The sequence below is a fragment of the Scheffersomyces amazonensis genome (genome assembly GCF_036850825.1).
Source record: "Scheffersomyces amazonensis strain UFMG-HMD-26.3 chromosome Unknown RJT21scaffold_1, whole genome shotgun sequence".
NCBI classification, from domain to species: Eukaryota; Fungi; Ascomycota; class Pichiomycetes; order Serinales; family Debaryomycetaceae; genus Scheffersomyces; species Scheffersomyces amazonensis.
In genome coordinates this window covers 1,012,948-1,027,702 of record NW_027042741.1, presented here as the reverse complement: position 1 = coordinate 1,027,702, position 14,755 = coordinate 1,012,948, and the positions used below count along the sequence as shown (strand labels likewise).

Genomic DNA, 14,755 nt, shown 5'->3' with positions numbered 1-14,755 from the left:
TTATTTTAATGCTTGCTATGGGACAGATACCATCTTATTATTTTTGGTTAATTATTGCAGATATGCCAAAGCATAGAAAGAATATATAAAAAGAAATCAATATGAAATTGACATGTTTTTAATTTAAAATTAAAATTGCATTTAATTTCAATTTCGATGTGCATTTGTATTTTTTTTCCTTTACTGGCATTATTTTACGGTAACAGTTTAAGGGCATCAATCTGTGCTACTACACCTTTAAAGAAACGAACCCTATGATGACTAGTCGATAAGTTTTCTATATTCTTCTATTTTGCTATCATACACAGTATCTACATAAAATAAAGTTCGATAATACCTTCAAACATTAGTTTAATACTTTTTTCCTTATTTGAAACAATAGGCTCTTGTGTAACAGAAGAAAAGTTTGAGCTTATAGTTGTAGTATGTCGGAAGTTTGACAACCAGTTGCATTGAAATTTCTTTTTCCGAGGCATCAGAGATATATCAAAAGTAAATTACTCTAGTTGAGAAGCGATTCATTTGATGCAAACATTAACATCACTTGATCCGATGGAAGTCTTTCTTATTATAAACATAATAATCAATAAATTACCGATTATTAAATTTAAAGTAGCCTAGACCTATATTAAAAATGAAATGCAACAAATTTCTACAGATTTCCCCTAGGAAGGCATTGTTATTTAAAGCTTATCGTCCCATCCCCTCGCGATCCCCATAGACAAACTGGCTAAAGCAAAGAAAGTAAAGCAGAAGCTACAGGACAGAACAATCAGAATGTACAATTTACAGATTAAAACTTAAAAAATAAAAAATCCCTCAGGCGGGATATACAGGATGCATTTCCTGCAAACCCAGTTTCATAAAATGTTCGTAAAATTACTTTTTGCTTTAAATGTGTTAGTTAAAAATAATATTTTTTCAGATTCATGTTTGACTTTAAACTGTAAAAATAGTTCCTAAAACACATTCATTATTGGCCCGCATGCAGGCCGGCAGTAATTCAACTAAGATTAATAATAATTTTTTATTAATTTAATAATTTTATGTATTATATTATTTTAAGGTTTGCTAAGGACCCGTAACTAAAGAAGAAAATTATTAATAAATACAAAGTAAATTAAAATTAAATAAATAAAAAAATTGTGTAGATTAAAAAAAAAAACAGAAGAAAATAATCTATATATATTTGAATAAATGTATATATCTGGAAGCGTAAAATAAAAATTGATATATAAGCAAAATTTCTATTTTATCAAATAAGAATCATAACTTTTCTTTTACAAACTTGGCCAAATTCCTATATCACCATATCATACCAACCATACTTGTGGCGATTTAGGCTCTTGATTAAGCAAAGTTCTACCCAATTTTTAATCAAGTTACCTTGGACCAAGTCTAAACAATACCAATCCACATATAGTCCACGCACTATAGTCACCTTCAACTGTTTTTATCATTATCAACAACACCGTTAAAGATCAGTTAATAATATAATACAAGCATTATGTCATCGTACGACAATAATAACCCAAATAATACTTACCATCATTTACCTTATCAAACATCCACATCCGGTGGTGCGCCTCCAGCGGTTTCAACTCATTCATTAAAGGATGCTACCTCTGCTGCGGCTGGGTATGATAATCAACCAAGGTTTTATTCTTCTCCAGTGGTGATTCAACAACCGTCCTACTATCCTGCTAATGGCCAATACACTTATAACCAATCAATGATTTATCCTCCTCAACCAGGTGCCAATGCATACGCTCAACAGCAACAACAACAACCTCAACAACCACCTCAACAACAACAACAACCACAACAGCAGCAAAGTTATTTTGATCCATCTATGCCAATAAACAACTATTTATTAATACCTCAAGGAACAAATCCTAACAATACAAATAACCAAAATACTGGTGCCGGAAACCCATTAGCTCAAGCCAATTATTATAATACAGCTTCTGCATACGGTCAATACCATCCACCTCCACAAATGCAAGTAAGCACAAGTCTTCCACCTAAGCAACAACAACAATCTCATAGTACAGGCAACATTCCAACAGTTTCTTCAGCAACTTCCGCTCAACAAGTCAGTTCTACCAATTCCAGCAATGCCAACGTATCGACACAAGCTTCCTCTGTTTCTGTAAGTAATAATGTTATCTTTCCAAATTTTTGTGAACGATTACAGCAATTGTTACCCCCACCACCATTATCTAGAGCAAGTCCTAGACCAGAAGTGAATCTTAATCTTTCCAATAAGAGAGCCAAGAGAAAGTCCAAATTCTCCCAACAACAAGATGACTTGATCGTTTCTCTTAAGAAGAAAGGTAAATCATGGGTGGAAATAGCCGAAATATCTAATGTAGGATCATATTTGGCAGCTAGAAATAGATACCAAGTAATTGTTGGTCAACAAGGTAATAATAACTCATCGAGTTGGGATAATGAAGATAAAGAACACTTGCATCGTATTTTAGATGCAGGTGAACTTGAAAAATGGAAGTTCATAAGTACTGAGTTAAACAAGGCTACTAATAAGAATTTTACTGATCTTGAATGTCGAGAAATTATTAGAATGTTGTTTTGGTCTAATCCAGGACAATTTTCTGTGAATGAAGACACTATTAATGAGTGTGTTAAAGAAAAGAAATTGACAGAGAAATTTCTTGAGCAACGTGATCATCAATCGAAGAAGAAACCAGATCACAGTAGTAGTGATAGTTCTTCTAGTTCATCTGTATCCAAAAAGAGAAAATCATCAGGGGGTAATTCCGATGTTAAGAAGGAAGAAGCTAGTACTTCAACCTCTACTATAAACTCCAACCCTCTTGTTAATCAATTAAATCCTAGTGCAAATGCAGTCGGCAATATTTACTACGGAGGAGCCCCTCAATTAACGCACAATCCTTCTTCAGCTTATCAAAGATATAGCGTAACACCTAATTCTCAGAATAATGCTCCAGCCAATCAATATTATCAGAAGTACTACTAATTATAAAATATGCATTCTATCAATGACTAATCGTTATAAACCCCTCTATAATATTTAATCCTTCCATTCTTTTATTACCTTTAATATTGTTATTGTTATTTTTATTGCTTTATTGCCACTGTTTATTATTACTACTACTATTACTATTATTAACAATATTTCGTTGATTTTTCAGTTTGTTATTATCCTGGGGAGTTTCAAATTTGTTTATTTGTCAGTTGAATACGTTACGTTACTTCAGGCTATCTTTTTTACTTCTTCATGTACTTTAACTATCTATTATATAACAATTATATATATTTCCTAAAGGTAGCTTTAAAAATAAAAATGTATTCATTACGGAATTAAATATGTACGATATTATTATTATTATTAGTCTTTATTTAATTGTTTTAGCTTACGTTGAACAACATCGATCTTATCTTGAGGAGTTTGACTCTTATCTGTTCTAGTTCCTACTCTAATATCACTTTGAATTCTAACAATATCATGTTTAGTATGCAATAATTCATGCATTTGTCCAATAAGATCCATCACTTCGTTCCAAGGACCTTCAATAGTAGTTCCAGCACTATGCAAAGTAGTATGTAAATGAGAATCCTGAGCTAATTTAGTAATTGCCGTCACTTCATCAGAAACAGATGCAGATCCTGTACCAATTGGAATGAGACATACGTCTGCCAAGCAATTGATTGTTACCGTCATATTTAAATAGAAACTATTTGATGTATGTGAGTTTAATGTAATGTCTATTTGCTCAAAGTTAGTTAGTTAGTCTCGGTCAGATCTTTAGAGAATAATTAGAGAGAAATTGATGGCAACGTAGATCAGGTGACAAATATTACGAAAGGACAATTCTTGATAAGAAATACCCTTTATAACCTAATGTACGACACACTTACCTAATTTGTATAGAGATAGTTGTACGGAGTTGTCACGTCATAATATCAATAGGTTAGCTAAATGGCCTGAATTTAGACGTTGCTGGCCGTGCATTTTCGGGTGCATAGTTCGTTTGAATTCCAATGCGAGACAGTATGAGGTTCTAGGCTTCCTACGTTTCTATATTTGCAGATATTTTTATTGTTATCAATCAAATTACAAACAAAGAGGCATCTGTGAAGACTTATCTCTGCAATGACTTCGTTATGGTTCTTGCTGGTTGTTAAGAAGAACTAAATAGAGATAAAATAATAATAAAAATTATAGTAATAATAATAAACGGGTCAGACCAACTTCAAAAAAAAAATATAACAAAGAAACTAACTCAAATAAGCGTAAATCTGAAGCCAAGAGCTATTGGTGACAGCAACAAATATTGAAGTATTATTGCTTGAATGCGTAGAGAAAGTGAGTTGAACATAACCTATTGTTTTGACATTTGTTTACTTTCAGAATAAATCTAACTAATGTGATTTCATACATATTTTAGTTACTGCAATTATCAAAGCAAGTTAGTTAGTAATATGTACTTTTAGATTCAGTTCACATCCTGATCTTCTTTTATAACAGTAACATAAGCCGTGTGATGTATGCACTATATATCTAGGGAGATGAGTTGATGATGTTGATGATGAGATGATGAAGTTTCATTTTATTCCCATTGGTAAATTAGGGTCTCCCCATTCTATTTGCTGTTTTCGAAATTAAGAACGTATACCATAACAAATTATTTTATTACTCCTATTATTTTTTACTAGATATAAATTTAAACTCGTAAATGTGTCAACATACGTTATATTTATGTGTTCTTTTTCCTGTTGTGTGCTTCTAACTCTTTTCACCGTATTCAACCAAAAAAAAAAGACAATAAAACTTTACTTTTATTATTATTCTAAACTTTATTTTCACAAATCATACTAAATTGAGTATATTAGAGAATAAAATAAAGAGGCATCAAAAAATATTTAAAAAATATCATTAAAAATAATCCAGTACATTCCTCATAAAAAATATTCACCTAGTTATACTCACAAAACTGATCGATTTTACAGATTAAATCTAATTCAACCTCTGTTTTTAATGCTCATGACTGTGGCAAAGTCTCTAGCGCAAAATCTAGTATACCGTTGTCTAGAGAAAAGAAAGAATAGAACATTTATCTAGCGACCCTCATTTGCTCGGCGCCCCCTGTGCCCCTCTCTTGGTCTAAACGATTTTTGTTTAGAGAGTCTAGGCTAGTCCATTTCTTAGCGCCTCTTTTTTTTTCCAGATCTTACCGAGCCTTACCTACAACAGGTACTAGAAACGCTGTTATAATTACATTTCTGTCCAATACAAGTCCACATTCCTCTATTCCATCATATTGTATTATTCTTCAATGTTAGAGTATGCACGTCAGTTTCTACTTTCTCTTTTCTGTAATTATCTCTTTAAAAGTCCTTGCTTTTGTTAGAAAAAGTACGAGCGGCCCCCCGAGAGTGGCTCAGTAAATGGAAACCGCTAACTTTCATGCTTTGATACAATCGAACTCCAATTTTGCAGGTTATTGTTCAAGATATAAACAATTAGTAAGAAATAATAATTCAGTTACAATAATATTCTTCATAGTCATGGATCACAAACTGCAGTCTTTTTTGTTGAAACAATCAGCTAATTATAGTAACCTGATCAGCCCTGTTCGATTTTATTCGGATTATAATCCTTCAATCGAATGGCTAAAAAGTAATGTATATAAAGCCCCACTAATAAATGCTAACTAAGCGCGTATGAGCATTCATCAACAAGGTTTTGAAAATCATAGTGGTATAGAAAGAATCTGCTTTATGTGGATTGTTTACCATGCTTATACCATTTACTGTAATTATCTACTAAATTAATGTACTGTAGCCAGAATTAGACAGCCAATTTTGAAAGACTATAAAAAATCTTTGTGTTATTCTCTGAGCTTTAGAAGTAACTTTGAAGGAGCTTGAAGGCTAAACAGTATAAACAACATAAACAGTATAAATAGTATCATTGTCTATCTAATTAAACCATTTCTTGATTACAACAAATCCAGAATCAAACAAGCTTTTTTAATTGATACCTAATATACTATACTAACTAGTGTAAGAAAATGCCGATGGCAAAAACCGGGCACGTGATGTAACATGCCTGCACAGACGTATGAGTTTTATAAGCGTCGATTGCTTGAATAATTAAAATTACTAATTCTAGGCACTATTAAGGTATTATTCTAAATTCAATAGAAATTGATAGATTGTAGTTTAACACATTTAAGAATATAATATGGGTGATAACATGCAAGTAGATACGCCCGAGATAGACGAAGGTTTATACTCGAGGCAATTGTATGTTTTAGGTAAAGAAGCTATGCTTAAAATGCAAAATGCCAATGTTCTTATAATTGGTTTAAAAGGTTTAGGTATTGAAATTGCTAAGAATGTTGCCCTTGCTGGTGTCAAATCTTTAAGCTTGTATGATCCTGGATTGGTTGAAATTCAAGATTTGTCTAGTCAATTCTTTTTAGAAAAGTCTGATATCGGTAAATCTAGAGCTGAAGCATCAGCTCCAAGATTAGCAGAATTAAATCTGTATGTTCCAATTAGTATCCTTTCTGATTTAAGTCTGAATTCTTTAGCTAATTTCAAATGTATTGTATCCACCAATATTTCTTTGGAAGAACAAGTTAGAATAAATACTTTTACTCATCAACATGATATTGGTTATATTAATGCTGATATTAGAGGATTATTTGGTCAATTATTCGTTGATTTTGGATCTAAATTCACAATAATTGATCAAACTGGCGAAGAACCTTTGACTGGGATTGTATCTGATATTGAACCTGATGGAACTGTAACTGTTCTTGATGGTAATAGACATGGTCTTGAAGATGGCGATTTTGTAAAATTCGCTGAAGTTGAAGGTATGCCAAAATTAAATGAAGGTAACCCACATAAAGTTGAAGTATTAGGTCCATATGCCTTTAAGATTAAAGTTGATGATTGTTTTGGAACTTATATTAAGGGAGGTTTATATACTCAAGTTAAAGTTCCAAAGGAAGTATCTTTCGAATCATTAACTACTCAATTAGCAAATCCTGAATTTGTTATTTCCGATTTTGCTAAATTCGATAGACCAAGTCAATTACATTTGGGATTCCAAGCTTTACATGCTTTTCAAACAAGACATAATCAATTACCAAGATCATTCCATGAAGAAGATGCTAATGAATTATTAAGATTAACTGAAGAAGTTGCAACTCAATATCCATCTGTTTTAGGTGAAGAAAAAATTAATGAGAAATTAATTAAAGAATTATCTTATCAAGCTAGAGGTGATATTCCAGGTGTTACTGCATTCTTTGGAGGTTTAATTGCTCAAGAAGTTTTAAAGAATTGTTCATCAAAATTCGGACCTGTAAAGCAATGGTTATACTTTGATTCATTAGAATCTTTACCATCAGCAGAAAAATATCCAAGAACTTCAGAAACCACTAAACCTTTAGGTACTAGATATGATGGTCAAATTGCTGTTTTTGGTAAGGATTTCCAAGAAGATATCTCAAATTTGAAAGTTTTCTTGGTTGGATCTGGTGCTATTGGTTGTGAAATGTTAAAGAATTGGGCTATGATGGGTCTTGGATCAGGTCCAAATGGTAAAATTTATGTTACAGATAATGATTCAATTGAAAAATCCAATTTAAATCGTCAATTCTTATTCAGACCAAAAGATGTTGGTAGTAATAAATCTGATGTTGCTGCTAAAGCAGTTCAACATATGAATCCTGACCTTATTGGTAAGATTGATTCTAAACTTGATAAAGTTGGTGCTGAAACTGAACATATTTTTAATGATGCTTTCTGGAATAATTTGGATTTTGTTACTAATGCCTTGGATAATGTTGATGCTAGAACTTATGTCGATCGTCGTTGTATTTTCTATAAAAAACCTTTATTGGAGTCTGGTACTTTAGGAACCAAAGGTAATACTCAAGTCATTATTCCAAACTTGACAGAATCTTATTCTTCTTCACAAGATCCTCCTGAAAAATCAATTCCATTATGTACTTTAAGATCTTTCCCAAATAAAATAGATCATACTATTGCTTGGGCAAAATCATTATTTCAAGGTTATTTTGCTGATTCACCTGAAACAGTTAACTTATATTTGAGTCAACCAAACTTTGTTGAACAAACTTTAAAGCAAAATCCAGATATCAAAGGTACATTGGAAAACATTTCCACTTATTTAAATAAACGTCCATACAATTTTGATGATTGTGTGAAATGGGCACGTCTTGAATTTGAAAATAAGTTTAACCATGATATTTTACAATTATTATATAATTTCCCTAAAGATGCCACCAATTCACAAGGTGAACCATTCTGGACTGGTCCTAAGAGAGCTCCAGAACCTTTGGTTTTTGATATTAATAATACTGATCATTTCAATTTTGTTGTTGGAGGTGCCCACTTATTAGCCTTCATTTATGGATTGAAAGCTCCAGAAAACAGCTTTGAATATTATGAAAAAGTTTTAAGTTCTGTTGAAGTCAGTCCATTTGTTCCAAAATCAGGTATTAAAATTGCTGCTACTGATGCTGAAGCTGAAGAAGAAGCTAATAGACTTTCTGGAGGGTTTGATGATGATGAAGTTAAGAAGATTGCTGCTACTTTACCAGAACCAAGTACTTTAGTTGGTTATAGATTAATTCCTGTGGAATTTGAAAAGGATGATGATACAAATCATCATATAGAATTTATAACTGCTGCTTCCAATTGTAGAGCATTAAATTATTCTATTGAAACAGCTGATGCTCATAAGACTAAATTTATTGCTGGTAAGATTATTCCAGCTATTGCAACAACAACTGCCTTAGTAACTGGTTTAGTTTGTTTGGAATTATATAAAGTTGCTGCAAAGAATGATGATATTGAACAATATAAGAATGGATTTATTAATTTGGCTTTACCATTTATTGGATTTTCTGAACCAATAAAATCTCCACAAGCCAAATATAATGATAAATCATTCGATCAAATATGGGATAGATTTGATTTGGAAGGTAATATTACTTTACAAGAATTACTTGATCACTTTGTTGAAAAGGAAGGTCTTGAAATTTCTATGTTATCATATGGAGTTTCCTTACTTTATGCTTCTTTCTTCCCTCCTAAAAAGGTTAAAGAAAGATTAAATCTTAAGTTAACTGACTTAATTAAACAAGTAAGTAAGAAAGATATTCCAGAACATGTTAATTACTTAATCTTTGAAATTTGTGCTGATGATAAAGAAGGTGAAGATGTTGAAGTTCCTTATATTTGTGTAAAACTTTAAATTAATTGATCTATATATTATATTTAATTTAGAACTGGCTCTAATATAAATCTAGATTAAACCATTTGTGATTTTATATAATTCACCTTTTTTATTGTAAAGTTCATCATAATTACCTTCTTCTACTATATGTCCATGATTTAATACTATAGATCTTGAAAACTTCATCATTTCAACATCATGAGTTATCAATAATATAGTATATTTATTGACAAGTTTATCACGGATTAATTCAGCAATCATTTTCTTATTGTCTGGATCTAAATTAGAAGTACATTCATCCATAATTAAAATCTTAGGATTTCTAATAAGAGCTCTAGCAATTGCTAATCTTTGTAATTGACCTCCAGACATAAGTGAATTCATACCTTCTCCAATTTTAGTACTTAACCCATCTGGAAGTGAAACTACATAAGAAAACATATTTACTACTTTTAATACTTCAATAATATTCTCATCAGTAACTTGTTGTTGAGGACTAATTCCATATAGTAAATTCTCTTTCATCGTTCCTTCAAAGAACCTTGGAAATTGTGGTACAACACTTATGGTTTCTCTCAACCAATCTATATCCAATTCATTAATATCAAAATTAGATACATAAATATTCCCATTGTACCCACCATATAATCTTGTCAATAAAGATGTGACAGTAGACTTCCCACTTCCTGAACCTCCAAGAAGACAAATAGTTTCATTCTTATGAATATTAAATGATACATTTCTTAATACTCGAGTTGTTCCGGAGTAGGAGAAATCTACATTTCTAAAACATATCACTGGTTCCTTTAGTCTAATTGGCTTTATATCTCCATCATTCTCAACTTTAGAGGAATCTAACTCTAATAATTTAATTATGAATGTTCCTGCTCTTTGACCTCTTGCAATTTCTGGAAATTGATTTAATAATCCCCCTGCATTAGTCAAGGTTAGAGTTAAAACAGTAACCACTTCTAATAATTGACTTCTTGTATACTCTTGATTACCTACCAATACCATACCATAATAAAGAATCACACCTGTTGCAATCGCATTACAAAGATCAGACAATGCCAATCCCATACCTGTATGTATAGCTCTTATGGTGGCATTGTTATTAACCTCATAGATAAATTGTTCAAATTCATCTTTAAAATACTTACTCAAATTAAGCAGTACAATCGACTTTATCGAGCTAACAGTTTCATGATTATGATTTTCCAATGTGGCTATACTTGTTTTATACTTGTGCTCTGAAGATTGTAAAAGCATACCATAAACTCTGGTTATTAATAAAGTTAATACTACAAATGAAAGTCCAACTAATGATAACTTCCAACCTAAAACCATTGACCAAATAACCCCTACTAATAACATAACAATCAAATTAATAATAACTGAAATGAACTGAGTAACCAATGCTCTCAAATCACGAGTATCATTCATTAAAAGGGCAGTAATTTCAGCAGGTTTAGTGTTATCAAGTCCAAAGTAGCTCATATCCTGTTCATTAATCCTTGTGAAACATAATTTTCTAAGATATAATATCCATTTCTCTCCAGCTATTGCTAGAATGTATTGAGCCAAATAATTCACCAAACCAGTGGCTACTGCTATACCAATCACAATACATGACCATTGAACTAATGCGGAAGTGACATGTAATCCTATAGAAGTATTCATCATGTTATTCAATAGCTGCGAAAAGCAAAATGAGAAAACTGGATTGGCTATCCCAGCTAGGACTGAAAAGAATAAGCCCATGAATATTAGATCCTTTCTCTGCATTGTCTTCTGACAATACTTCAATATGGCAATAATCCCAAGAACTGGTTCCTCTTCTTTACCATCTGAATTGCTAAGCTTTTCAAGATCCTTTAAAATCACAGGATTGGAAATGAAATCGTAAACTGATTCTCTGTTTGCTCGTTTGCGTTTCACATCCGCTGTAGAAGGCTTTACAATAGTCTTCTCCTTATAAACAACATCTTTAATTGTGTGGAATTCTCCTTGTTGCTTGACTATTCCACTTTCAATTAATACGGTATAATAATTTGGTTCAATCTGACTAAATTCGTGAGTAATAATAATTGTAGTCTTCCCAGTTCTCCACTTTTTAATTCTTGAAAATAAGATTTGTCTTTTCTCATTATCAAGAGCACTAAAGGCTTCATCGAGAATAAGGATTGGGGTATCTCTGATTTTAGCTCTAGCTATGGCTAATCTTTGTTGTTGACCACCAGATAAAAGTGTCTGTGAAAGTTTGGTATCTAAACCTTGTTCTAAATTATCAACAACTTCATCCAATAATGAAAAGTTTATAGCATCATTAATTAGTAAATCGGGAATATCCTTTAAAGAGTCAAACCTATTAATCACAGAAAGTCCAATATTGTCTTTAAATGATCTATTGAAAATTACAGGATTTTGTAGAACCAAAGTAATATTATCACTTAACCACTTTTGACTAATATTTGATATATCAAAACCATCAACACGTATTTCTCCTGAATTAAGGGTATATAACTGCATCAAGAGATGGGTAACAGTTGATTTCCCACTACCAGATTGACCAATAATGAAGTTTAACTCATTTGCCATCAATTTAAAAGAAGTACCTTTCAAAACAAACTCAGGTCTACTTGCATATCTGAATTTAACATCTTTGAACTCTATTTGTCCATAACATCTATTGGGATATAGTAATGGTGATTGCTTTATGTTGTTAGAAGGGTCAAGGAAAATATCAATCTTACCAGCAGCTGCATGGGCTTTGTTCAATGTAGCTAAAATTTGACCCAATTCTGAAACTGACGATCCAAGCATTAGACATGAACTGAAACATGTAAATACTTGGTTAATCTCTAATTTTCCAAGTCTAATCATGGTATTACCAAACCAAAACCCTTGTACAAACATTAAAAGTGATAAGCATCTTAGAAGTGCTCCATTTGCAGCAATTGCATTTGAAAGTTTATAAAAGTATTCGGCAGATGCATCCACTAATTTACCAAATTTGACCATTTCAATATATTTCCCATTAAAAAGCCTAACAACATTACCATAAACCAAAGTCCAATCTAAAACTTTTGAAGCTTTAGCTGTCATTTCATTCTCCTTTTCCTGATTGGTATAAGTTAATTTTCCAAAGAACCAACCTACAAAGGCCATAACTGGGAAACTAGCCATAATAACTAATGTCAATGACCATGAGTGATATAATGAAGTAATTAATAAGGCAATGATTGAAGCTATACATTGAACAAATAAACCTGTTGTTTCAGCACAACCAGCTCTTAATTCTTCTACACAACGGTTCACTTGAGAAACTTCTCCCATTAAATTATCTGTAGTATCATACCATTCAATTTTTCTTTTAAATATTTGTGCATATAATGCATTTCTAGCTCTAGTCTGTTGTTGTTCACCGAATTTCATCCAAAAGTAAACCCCAAGAAATGTAAAGATCATTTTACAAGCTCCTATAATCATAATTGCTCCCGCTAATAATCTTACTTGTTGGATAAAGCTTCCAACTGTGTCTATCTTTCCTGTAAATAAATCACTTAACTTAGTAAAAATATTACCATACATTACCGTCTGTAAAGGAGTAGCAACTGCTGAGCCGGCCATCAAAGAAGATGCAAAAATTAAATAAGGTATATCAGATCTTTTAACAAACATGAACACATTCTTATTTGGTTCTGTTTCCTTTCCATCGTTCCCAGATCTTCGACTATCTGAATCTGAACTAACTTTTTCGCAGGTATCATCTGAGCTTGGCGAGGATTGTTCTTTATTAATTTGGTACACATCACTAAATGGGTCTGAAAAATAGGTGGTTTCGGGATTATATGGGTTTTGTGATTCCGCCATTTTAACCTTTATTGAATCAAATAGTCTACATGGTTTATATGTTGTTGAAGATAAATATGGGTCATTATATACGTTTTAGATTTGAAACATTAATGTTGCAGCAAGTGACTTTTTCACAATTATTGCAAATCATCATGTATCGAAAAAATTTCCTAATTAGGACTTGTCAATGGTACAGCAAAATAATAAAAATAATATTTTATAATGATTTATAGCTACACACAACAACTAAATTTTAAAACAAAGTGTTTATATTAAACTCTATTTACTCTTGAGGGTGATCGTAGACCCGTTGAAGTTTTAGAGGAATTACTATACCCTTGACTAAAATAGTCTGCACCATTCCCTTTACTTTTAAGTTGAATAATTTGTAATTCTTTCTCTCGAATTTGAGCTTCTAATTCTCTTATATTTTCTATGCTGTCATTATTTTGATCAGCTTTTATATGTGATGACATTCTATAATTATTAAAAGCAATATTGGTAATAAATAAACTACCAAATAATATTGTGCTTAAAACAACTATTGACTTCCAACTTATTGTTCCAACAAATCCATTGATTATATCAGCAAATGTTTCAGCTGTCAATTTGGATCTTCCAATTAATTGAGGGTCTCTATTCATACATTTACTCCATTTTGTACATGATACTTCTAATGCAGGAACTCTTCTATTTCCATCTTCTGTTGAACATTTATTTCTGTAATATTCTCTAGAACATAATGATATATCATGTAAAGCATCTGAAACATATTCTTCTAATCTTTGATTTACATCACTCTTAATGGTAGTTATAAATATATATACAATATATATCACAATTGATACTAAAATTAAATTAATAAACAATTGTAAATACATTGATAAAACATAAGGTATATGTGGATCAGATAAATATCTTGAAATCTGATTTTCTTCTTTTGCTATGGGTTTCATTATCGCTTCCTTAGTTAAATTTAAAGTGAGATCTTCATCTTCTAATTCTTCTAATGAAACCTCTTCATAAACTCGTCTCTTTTGAATTTTCCTTAAATAACTTTGATTCTCTTCTTCATCCTCATCACTTAAATATTCAGTTCGATAAGAGAGTATTTCCTTTGTAGGAGAAAATAAAACACGAGCACTTTTAACTGTATTGAATCCACTTCTATCTTTAGCTAACTTTATTTCAGGATGTTTATGTACAAATGATTCTGAGAATGAAATATTAGAGTGTTCATGAATACCACTACTATCTGAACTATTTTTTAAAATTGACTGAAGTGGACCATTTTGTTTTGAATTCGCTGGAGGTGGTGTTGAATAATTTTGATTAGATACTTGTTGATCATTATTACCACCCAGTATGAATGTTGAATCAAGTATTGAATCTTTATTGTTTATGAAATTTTTCGGAGTTGAATTCAGACGAATACCATCTTCATTTATAGGTGAAACTGGCTTTTCTAATATTGAAAATCCAAATGATGAAGACTCGTCCACCATATTACCTATATCATATATTAACCTTCATGAATACCTTTGATCAACAGATGTATTCCTTTCCAGTCTAGTGAAAAAAAAAGTATGTGCTCAGTATCACCGACTGATTTGTTAGTGGTCAAAATAGAGG

General features: G+C 31.5%; 5 protein-coding genes across 5 annotated transcripts; 2 read left to right on the top strand and 3 right to left on the bottom strand. All coding sequences in view use genetic code 12, as the record gives it.

Annotated features, from left to right (window-relative positions):
• Positions 1-1,153: 1,153 nt before the first annotated feature.
• AAF1 (C2H2-type transcription factor AAF1) lies at positions 1,154-3,187 on the top strand. Its single transcript, XM_064879740.1, has one exon. The coding sequence runs from the start codon at positions 1,508-1,510 to the stop codon at positions 2,999-3,001; it is 1,494 nt and encodes a 497-aa protein (XP_064740829.1). The 5' UTR covers positions 1,154-1,507; the 3' UTR covers positions 3,002-3,187.
• Positions 3,188-3,845, bottom strand: ECM15 (Ecm15p). The gene has a single exon (XM_064879742.1). It carries the CDS (start codon positions 3,704-3,706, stop codon positions 3,374-3,376), a length of 333 nt encoding a protein of 110 aa, XP_064740828.1. The 5' UTR covers positions 3,707-3,845; the 3' UTR covers positions 3,188-3,373.
• A 2,327-nt stretch (positions 3,846-6,172) lies between these two features.
• Positions 6,173-9,373, top strand: UBA1 (E1 ubiquitin-activating protein). Its single transcript, XM_064880588.1, has one exon. It carries the CDS (start codon positions 6,233-6,235, stop codon positions 9,284-9,286), a length of 3,054 nt encoding a protein of 1,017 aa, XP_064740827.1. The 5' UTR covers positions 6,173-6,232; the 3' UTR covers positions 9,287-9,373.
• Positions 9,338-12,949, bottom strand: HST6 (ATP-binding cassette alpha-factor transporter; the record flags this gene model as incomplete). Its single annotated transcript, XM_064882945.1, has 1 exon — positions 9,338-12,949. One exon carries the CDS (start codon positions 12,947-12,949, stop codon positions 9,338-9,340), a length of 3,612 nt encoding a protein of 1,203 aa, XP_064740826.1.
• A 319-nt stretch (positions 12,950-13,268) lies between these two features.
• RJT21DRAFT_10173 (uncharacterized protein) lies at positions 13,269-14,752 on the bottom strand. Its single transcript, XM_064879734.1, has one exon. The coding sequence runs from the start codon at positions 14,626-14,628 to the stop codon at positions 13,396-13,398; it is 1,233 nt and encodes a 410-aa protein (XP_064740825.1). The 5' UTR covers positions 14,629-14,752; the 3' UTR covers positions 13,269-13,395.
• Positions 14,753-14,755: the final 3 nt, after the last annotated feature.